This window comes from Quercus lobata, chromosome 3, assembly GCF_001633185.2.
Source record: "Quercus lobata isolate SW786 chromosome 3, ValleyOak3.0 Primary Assembly, whole genome shotgun sequence".
NCBI lineage: Eukaryota > Viridiplantae > Streptophyta > Magnoliopsida > Fagales > Fagaceae > Quercus > Quercus lobata.
Window position 1 is genome coordinate 48,545,633 of NC_044906.1, and position 9,961 is coordinate 48,555,593.

The following is a 9,961-nucleotide window of genomic DNA, read 5'->3' on the forward strand; positions in this document are numbered from 1 at the left end:
AAGCTACATAAGCCAAATAGCCTACCTTGTAATTAATTTTTCCCTTTGTTGAACCCCTTTGAGTGCTATTTTTTTTTTTTTTTTCGTTCAATGTGAACCCACGTTACAAGCTTTAAACCTGAAAAAAAATACTTTTACCCAAGCCGTAGAGCTAGTGGAGCATTGTTCATCATTATGATATGTATGGTTGTGCAAGAAATAAGTGTGGGGATGTCTAGATTTGTGGTATGGCTATGACTGGTGAAATGGAACATGTTTTCATTTTCAATTTGTGAGTTCCATTGTTGATGTAATTCTATAATATATATATATATATATATATATATATGTAAAGGAAGTGATGGAGGAAATTATTTTTAATGTTACAAACTGTCCATATTCATAATTTCTCCTAAAATTCCAAGAAAGGGGTTTGTTTATACGTGATATATACAAAGGTGGAAATTGCTAAATGGAGTGATTGGTTTTACATATCTTATATATTTGAGCTTGAGTTGATTCATTTTTGCTCCACAGTTTCGATGGCTTTTAAGCTACATTCCCAAATATTTTCCACCTTGATCCTAAATCCCATTACAACCCTAGAAAAGTCCTTATGATTCGTATTATGCATGTGATCCCAATGGTGGAGAATGAGAAGATATGCAAGCTTATGGTAGATCATTTTCATTGGAATGAATTTGAGCAAAACACATACACTTCAAACACATGAGAGTCGAGTGTTTATTTCCATGAGGGTCTACATATTTAGTTTACTCCATCTTCTAGTGAAAATGCTTACTAAATAATTGTAAGTTGTTTAAGAATGTTTGTTCATGATATGTCATGAGTTTTGAAGAGCTTGGTTGTTCTTTGCTGATGGTGTTGCAATCTTGGTGTTTTTGGGAAAGCGAATTTGAGTTTTGCCCGAGAACGAGCAAAAGTTAAGTGTGGGGGACTCTGCCTCTTTATAAGCTTCAAGATCTCTCTGTGAGCCATAAACAAGTTCTACTCGCTCCCCCTTGCCTAATGAGCTTTTTCCTTCACTAGTGTATCATCCATGGGCCTGCAGCGTGTTAACCTTGCACGTCTTTTATCTTCCATGAGAACCTAGAACTTCACCGTTGTCTAACACCATTGGCAATAATACTCCTTTGTTGGACCTTTACCAAGATCGTTTGAGTGGCCTTTATGGGCTTGTTTGGTGTAATATACTGTCTCCATTCCAACAGTGAAAAAGACCCCTCCCTGCTCCATTTGCAAAAGGGCTATAAGTACACACACCCTATTCCCGCTCCAACTACTAAAATAACATCGATAACCTTGTCACATTTACCTCACACCACCATGAGCTCTGATACCACTTGTTAGGTCTCAAATAATATTACTACCAATATTATCAATCCAAATAGCAATCACACACAAAAACACAAATATTTTTGTGAAGAACCCTTTCTCTTTGAAGGGAAAAACTACGAGACAAACTCTGAATCAATTTTGCTATTATCAACTCAATTATAATATCTCTAGTGTATGTCTCACGGCTAAAGAAAAATCTCTCTTTTTTCTTTTCTTTTTTTGCTCTTATAGACACTCTCTTTGTGTCTCACGGCTAAAGAAAAAAAAATCTTATTTTTCTATCACACACACTAATTATTTATCTAGAATGCAGCAACATTTTGCTCTCTTCTCTTCTTCACTCTATTTTCCACATAGATCTCCTTGGCTATCTTCTCGAAAGCGGCAACACTTTACTCTCTCCTCCTTGGCTATCTTCTTGACAGCAGCAATACTTTATTCTCTCCTCCTTGACTATCTTTTCCTTGCGTTCCTCCCAAGTGAAAATCTCATTTTTCTCTCTTGAATTTATGCTCTATTTTCCCTCTCCCCATAAGGAGAACCCTTAGGCCAAAGCCATCAAATTCTTTATAGTATTGTCTATTTATAAGACTCTTTTCCTATTCCCTCTTAAACTAGAAATAAATTACTTCTTTAATAAGGAATAGACTTTCCTTCCACATCGAGAAATAGTCTTCCTTCCACACAAAGGAAACTAAATTAATATTTCCTTCTTCAATTAGGAAACCTAATTGACTTTTCAAGTCACAATTGGAAGTTGAGGCAATTTCCCAACAATTTCCACCTTGACTCAAATTCCATCAATTGTCTTCAACTATCTTCTTTCCTCTTGAGATAGCTCCACCTTAATCAAGTAGTTTTCGTTTCCTCTTGGAATAGCTCCACCTTAATCAAAGCAATCCATTCTCTTTGATCTTAGTTCCATCTAAGCCCAAAGCTACAACCTTGACATAAAGTTAAAAAACTTATTTTCTTTTGGCATGTTCAACATAAAAAATAAATAAAATAACTTGACATAGTCACACACAATTCCAATGTGCTTCAACTTTTCAGCGAGTCTCTTGCAACCTAAACAGTATTGCAAGGCAAGATTTGATTCTTCAATTCTTTCTTTAATGCTTCCCATGAATCAATCTTCCCTCTACCAGCGTCATCAACATCTTGCAATCAGGTCCTCCACCATAACTTGGCATGCTTAGTGAGGTACATACTTGTGATGGTAATATTTTCTTGATCCGAAACCTGAGCAACCTTGGAGTACTTCTCCATATGGCACTCCGAGTACTATTGAAAAGCTTTAAATCAGGCACATTCACTTTGTGGAACCTTTCCCTTTACCATGAAGTCCATTGATTGCTATCTTCAACAAAGAAATCTTAGTTTCAAATTGGCTTGTTGCTTCTTTCATAGCATTAGATTGAGTATGCAATGCTGCAGCTCCAATTCTTTAATGTGATGTAGTGCAACATTCACATGTTTTGCCAAAGCATTTCTCATTTGTCAAAGTAACTTTAACCACGTTATCCAACCTATAACAGATTGAACCAAGGCCCTCTTATGTAGGAGCCTTGAAAATTCCTTCCAACTGTGCCACTCTTTCTCTTATTTTTCACGAAGGATTGATTTCCATGGCTGCAACTTCGCTCTGATACCAACTATGACATGACAAATTTTACTTCCAAATATTTTTCTCTGTAATGGCATTAAGTTGCCCACTTAGTCTCAACCAACACCAATAGAACACAAATGGAATAGTGTTTGAGTGAATGAAATACACACTGTCACACCAAGTTTACAAGAGTAATCTACTAACCTTTATTAATTTCTCACAAAGTACAAAGGAAATCCAAGGCCCCTTTAAACAATTCACACTAGGGATCCCTTAGCTAAAATCACCTACATAAAGGCTACAACACACCCCTACAAAAACTTGGAGAATTCACAAATTGCACACACTGTACCCTTTCATGTTTCTGCCTAACTTGTTGCTGACACTCCTAGCAACCTTAAGGAAAGATGTGTGTTGTTGGAAATAACAGTCAATGGGTAACCACTTGAACATGTGACCTCCTCTATGGTCATGCCTTAAGACAATCACAATTATTGTTGTCTTAACCTTCCTATAGTGCTGCCAACACGACTCACAAATCCCATTTCATGGTAACTGCTTGCCCACATGTGCACAGCCTTGGCACATGCTTTAGACCCTCATAGGCATTATGCCACATCCTAGGAGCTCACACCTTATGCCCATCCCAACACATAGAGGGCTTGGCCTGTGCCAATGTTGCCTTCCAATAATCCACACAGCTCACAACTTAATAACTGCCCATATGCCTTCGACCCATGGTTGGCAAGCATCACAAAACCCAAGCCACATTATTTCCCATATAACTTTCACATGCCCACACTCTTGGTAGCCTAGTTCTGCCTTGCACACAAGTAACAATGCTCATACATCATAACCTGCTCATGGCCACACCCATGCAAGGTTGCCACAACCCAACTCAGCAGAGCATTAAGAGCACCAAACACATGTCATGGTTTGTAACATGTCAAGCCAAGCCACACAACTTCTCATCGATGCTATCATCAAGCCCACAAGCCATCAACTAGTGTAAGCCATGCACTATTATGAGGGCACCACCACCAACTACTGCTCAGAACCTAGTGTCGCCCATGGCTGCTAAGCCACAACTCATGGCTAGCATGGGGTGCAAGGTTCCCTAGATGCTGTCACTACTTGCTGCTCCAAGGTCAAGCACCTAGTATTCTAATAAAGACATTTAAGGTTCAAATTTCCTTCAAAAATATCATATTATAATTTTTTTTTTTTTTTTTAAGTAATGAATTCCCTCCCCCAACTATCTAATTATAAAAAAATAAAAGTATTTGAATATTGTACTTTTATTTTATATATATATATATATATATATATATATATATAATTCAATAGTTTTGGAGGGGAATTTAAACCCTAGACATGTTCGTTGAAAACACTAGAAAGTGCTAGTTGTGTTGGAATACATCAGTTTGCATCACACATAAAACCAAAATAGTGAAAGGCTATGGATCTACTTTTATAATACAAGATAATACATGAATTATGAATCTTAGATAGTTAGTTCGATACATATACCTTGCTGTAGTGAAAATCAAAACAAACTTAAGATTAGATCTAGAGAAACCCTTTAGATTTTCATCTCAATTCCACAATAGTTTTAGAGAATAGGCTTTTGTCAAAAATCTTGAAGAAGAACAGTCATCTTTCTTGGTTTTTGCAAACAATCAAATTTTCTCTAAATATTCTCTATAGAGAAATAATGATTTCCTTTTTTCATCCTGACAAAATAACTTATAAATTAATTAATTAATTAGTTTCATGGGCTTTTAGTTTGTGGCTTGAGATTAGGTCAAATGATGTAATAAAGCTCTAGCTGTAATGAGGTTTGGGCCTCTTGTCAACTCTTGACAGGCTTCAAATTACCATTAATTATATTTAGCACCATTATGAAAATTTAATTACATTATGGGCTTTATTAATAAATTATATTTCAAGAATATATTAATTAAATCAATTGACCCCTCCATGAAATACATGATGATGCTGAAAATCATCAATAAGTCACACAATCCTCCCGTACTTTAAGACAACACCTGCACAACATAGAACAAGAAAACTTTAGAAGAGTACCGGTGTGGTACCGGCCAAAGACCCTTCGAAGGTTAAGTTAGAAAGCTTCTCACAACTCTAAAGTGCTAGAGTTGAGATGAATTATGCGTACCTTGATTTGTGAGGGCTTTGAGGTTTTTATAGTAGTGTAGAACCTACTTTCTTTCTTGGGGAAGGGAGAACTTTTCCTTATAAGAAAGATCCTCATAAAAGTACTTATTTTACGGGATCCTTTCCATATAACAATTTTGTTGATTAGGGTTAATCGTGAGACGCAAGATATTTCCTTTTAGAGTTTCAGGAGGAGGACTACTTAAGCCGTGTGGATATCATGTGACCTTGCCGCTGTCCATATTGTATCCGTCACCTTGAGGGCTACTTACACCATGTGGATGTTGCGTGGCCTCGCCATCATCCATGTTATATCTGTCCACTTCCTTATCCGTCCTCTTCTGCACACGCTCCCCGTCTTCTTCAATTACCTTGATCACAAGCTAAAGGTACCGTCACTTATGGCTGATTTAATAAAATGAGACCGTCTACGTCTATTTCTCCCTTTTCAATATCCATAGTGAAACAAAGTCATAAATTAACTACTACTTTGTAAATTATTATTTTATTCCTTTAGTCTTTGGTTTAATATTTTTAGTTATTCTTATATTATATGAAGTTTAATTTCATTAAATATAAACTTTAGTAACTCTTTACAAAGAAGTTGGGCCTAGCACATTGAAAAACCAATTCCCATTAAACTTAATTCAATTGGTTATTTCGTGTTTCTAGAAAGAAATTATAGATTCTGTCTTGAGAATATATTTTCCCTTAATACTAAGTGCAGTTGTCCAACATAATGATGTTTTGACCGTCAGATTTAAAATCACACTCCTAATATATCAAAGTAACCTAAATTTCATGATTAGGTTCACAATCCTTTCAAAATTGAGAGTCTATGAAAATACAAGTTGTAAGATTTATTATTCTGGTAACAGTTGTTAATAAAATAATAAATCTCACAGCGGTTTAGTTCTATGAGTAGTACACACTTAAGACACACCAACAAGTCAAGGAACTAGAGTTTCGAGTTTATAAGAAACTTTGTGATTTATATCATTTGTAACTAAATCACATAAATAATCACAAACAATGTATCTCATGGCCACACCCATGCAAGGTTGCCACAACCCAACTCAGCAGAGCATTAAGAGCACCTAACACATGTCATGGTTTGTAACATGTCAAGCCAAGCCACACAACTTCTCATCGATGCTATCATCAAGCCCACAAGCCATCAACTAGTGTAAGCCATGCACTATTATGAGGGCACCACCACCAACTACTGCTCAGAACCTAGTGTCGCCCATGGCTGCTAAGCCACAACTCATGGCTAGCATGGGGTGCAAGGTTCCCTAGATGCTGTCACTACTTGCTGCTCCAAGGTCAAGCACCTAGTATTCTAATAAAGACATTTAATGTTCAAATTTCCTTCAAAAATATCATATTATAATTTTTTTTTTTTTTTTTAAGTGATGAATTCCCTCCCCCAACTATCTAATTATAAAAAAATAAAAGTATTTGAATATTGTACTTTTATTTTATATATATATATATATATATATAATTCAATAGTTTTGGAGGGGAATTTAAACCCTAGACATGTTCGTTGAAAACACTAGAAAGTGCTAGTTGTGTTGGAATACATCAGTTTGCATCACACATAAAACCAAAATAGTGAAAGGCTATGGATCTACTTTTATAATACAAGATAATACATGAATTATGAATCTTAGATAGTTAGTTCGATACATATACCTTGCTGTAGTGAAAATCAAAACAAACTTAAGATTAGATCTAGAGAAACCCTTTAGATTTTCATCTCAATTCCACAATAGTTTTAGAGAATAGGCTTTTGTCAAAAATCTTGAAGAAGAACAGTTATCTTTCTTGGTTTTTGCAAACAATCAAATTTTCTCTAAATATTCTCTATAGAGAAATAATGATTTCCTTTTTTCATCCTGACAAAATAACTTATAAATTAATTAATTAATTAGTTTCATGGGCTTTTAGTTTGTGGCTTGAGATTAGGTCAAATGATGTAATAAAGCTCTAGCTGTAATGAGGTTTGGGCCTCTTGTCAACTCTTGACAGGCTTCAAATTACCATTAATTATATTTAGCACCATTATGAAAATTTAATTACATTATGGGCTTTATTAATAGAATAATAAATCTCACAGCGGTTTAGTTCTATGAGTAGTACACACTTAAGACACACCAACAAGTCAAGGAACTAGAGTTTCGAGTTTATAAGAAACTTTGTGATTTATATCTTTTGTAACTAAATCACATAAATAATCACAAACAATGTATCTCATGGACTATAATATAATGTCCAATTAGTTTATCTACAAATAGTTTCATATAATTAAACATTTCAATTAATCATAATATATCATACAAATTGGATTTTAAGGCACAAACTCCTAACAAGTTGAACCACAATACTCTTGGCAATTTGTATATAGCATTGTAATTTTGATTTCAATATATATATATATATATATATATATATTTTTTTTTTTTTTTTTTCTGTTTGGCCAAAATATTATCAGGGCTTATAATAATAACCCAAAAGTGTGGAGCCAATCAATTTTTTCCCCTCCCCATTTTGGCAAGTTCAGTGAGATTTGTTAACAGTTTTGATATATTATATTTAGAAACTTTAATTGACAGACCCCACTTGAAAAATTATTCCTTGCTCTAGATCGAGCACCGTGCTCCTTACTAACAAGAACGTTAAATTGACATGAATAGAAAGTCGTGAGTCGTGAGTGCCTAGACCAATGTGTTTCACACCACAAGCGGCTACTTTTTAGGCTTCGATTAAAATGTTGAAAGCTAATCACAATCTTTCAAAACCTTGGATTAGTGTCTTGTGTGCTTCAAAATGGTCATGTGAAAACATTCATTCAAAAGAAAACCCGTAATTACCAAGTACTAAAAGAGTTTCATTAATTCTTGGCAATGCCATTGACATGAGAGAGAGAGAGAGAGAGAGAGAGGGAGTTAATAGTGTGAATGGGGTGGTTTGTCTTGGAGTCAAGGTCTTGGAGAATTTAGTTATACGACCATTACGCATTAGTAGATTATAAAAATGTCAATTACCGCAATAGGCTAAGCGAAACCATTACAATACGCTTTTAAACATCTATTACTTCTGAGCTCTTAAACATCTATTACTTGACCCCTAAAAGAAAACAAACGGACAAAAGAGAAGAAGGAACAAAAAAGCAGCAGGCTTTTGTATTCCAAGCCCAACACTATCCATGCAACCATTACCTATATCGCCTTAAAATCACAAAATGAAAAGAAAAAAGCACACACATATGTTGAAATTGAGAGGGCTTAATACTTAAAAAATGGCAAAACTTAGATACATTCTTTATGTGTTAAACCTTAAAATCTTCGATTAAATTCAACTATAAAATTTATTGGCCAATATAGCACAAACGTTTGCCTTATTGGTCAATACATTTTCTTGTTCTTCTAATGCAATATAGTTGAATTTAATTAAGAGAGTTAAGGTAAAACACTAAGGAACTGTAACTAAAATTTACCCAATACTTTTATAGAAAGCAGATGATGAACCCAAATCAAATCCAGTGGTACTAGTGTCTGGGACAGGTGGCATCCTCCCAAAGAGTGGGCTGTGCTGCACAAATTCATTAGAATCAAAACCCAAGTACGGCCCAGTAAGTGCAGAGTCAAGCCCATTTGTAGTATCCTCAGAAAACCCAAAAAAGTTCGTGTCAGTCCAAACTCCTTGTCCCATATCGGAGCCCAATAGTCCAGACCCATAAAAAGATGATGACGCATCAGGAGGCAAGGGTGGTAGCTGAGTGCTATCAGAGTAAGTCTGTGAGTGTGAAAGCCCAGTGTCAGTGTCCATAATACCAGTAATGGGCTGATAAGAACCCAAAGTTGTTGTATTCCCTTGAGCCCACCCAGAAAATGGACATGCAGCATTGAAAGGGTCCTGTGTGAAGAAGAGCTCTGTGGTGGTGGTGTTTGTGTTGTTGGTTGTGTCATTTTGTTGGTGGTGTTGAAGGGCAGGAGTGAAGAGAGGTGAGATTTCATGATGTGTTTCGTCAGGAGAGATAATAGAGGTGACAGAGGAGCCTCTAGGCATGTCAGAGTAAACAAAGTTGGTACGAGCTTTTGAACCTCGCATGGACCGAGCGGCTCGGTCATAAGCTAAAGCTGCTTCTTCTGCAGTGTCAAATGTGCCGAGCCAATGTCTCTCTTTTGTTGAAGGGTCTCTTATCTCTGCTGCATATCTACCCCATGGCCTTCTTCTTACTCCCAAAAACCTTAATGCTTCTCCTTGTTGGTTTTGTAGTGGTGTTTGTTGTTGTTGTTGTTGTTGTTGTGGCTGTGCCTTTCTTTTGGACTTTGATGAAGAGGGTGAGTTGGCTGGTGATGAGTTATTGTTAAAGTCCATGATGTTTGAGAATAAAAGATAGGTCTAGAATTTAGATATAGGCAGAAATTGGCCTGAATATTTCAGTGTTTATCACTTGAACTTCTAAAAAAAACCAATACAAAAAAACAAAGAGAGAGAGAGAGAGAGTTTTTTCCTGTTTTTGTCTATAGACTTGGTGAAATTTTAGAGGAGAATGATTGTAGGTCTTGTTTTCTGGTAGTTGCAATGTAGGGTGGTTTAAATAAGGGCATTGTCTAATATATTCACGTGCTGTTTACCGGACTTGCCCTTCACAAGTTCTCAAAAGGCATTGAAATCCCACTCTATCCAAATGATGAGCCAACAATGACTATTGAGTTTGTGCAATCTCTCAATCTCATTTTTTTTTTGCTAGTAATGATCTGTGAGAGTGGGGCCATGATTCTTTGCGGGTGATATCATTAGTTCATACTAATTGCCCTACTAAGCACT

The 9,961-nt window shown here is 35.8% G+C and overlaps 1 protein-coding gene across 1 annotated transcript; it reads right to left on the bottom strand.

The window, feature by feature from the left end:
* Window positions 1-8,620: 8,620 nt before the first annotated feature.
* LOC115980986 (ethylene-responsive transcription factor LEP-like) lies at window positions 8,621-9,508 on the bottom strand. The gene has a single exon (XM_031103175.1). The coding sequence runs from the start codon at window positions 9,506-9,508 to the stop codon at window positions 8,621-8,623; it is 888 nt and encodes a 295-aa protein (XP_030959035.1).
* Window positions 9,509-9,961: the final 453 nt, after the last annotated feature.

Bases quoted from the DNA above. Each gene is read 5' to 3' on its own strand.
- LOC115980986 (XM_031103175.1), bottom strand. From the start codon at position 9,508: ATGGACTTTAACAATAACTCATCACCAGCCAACTCACCCTCTTCATCA.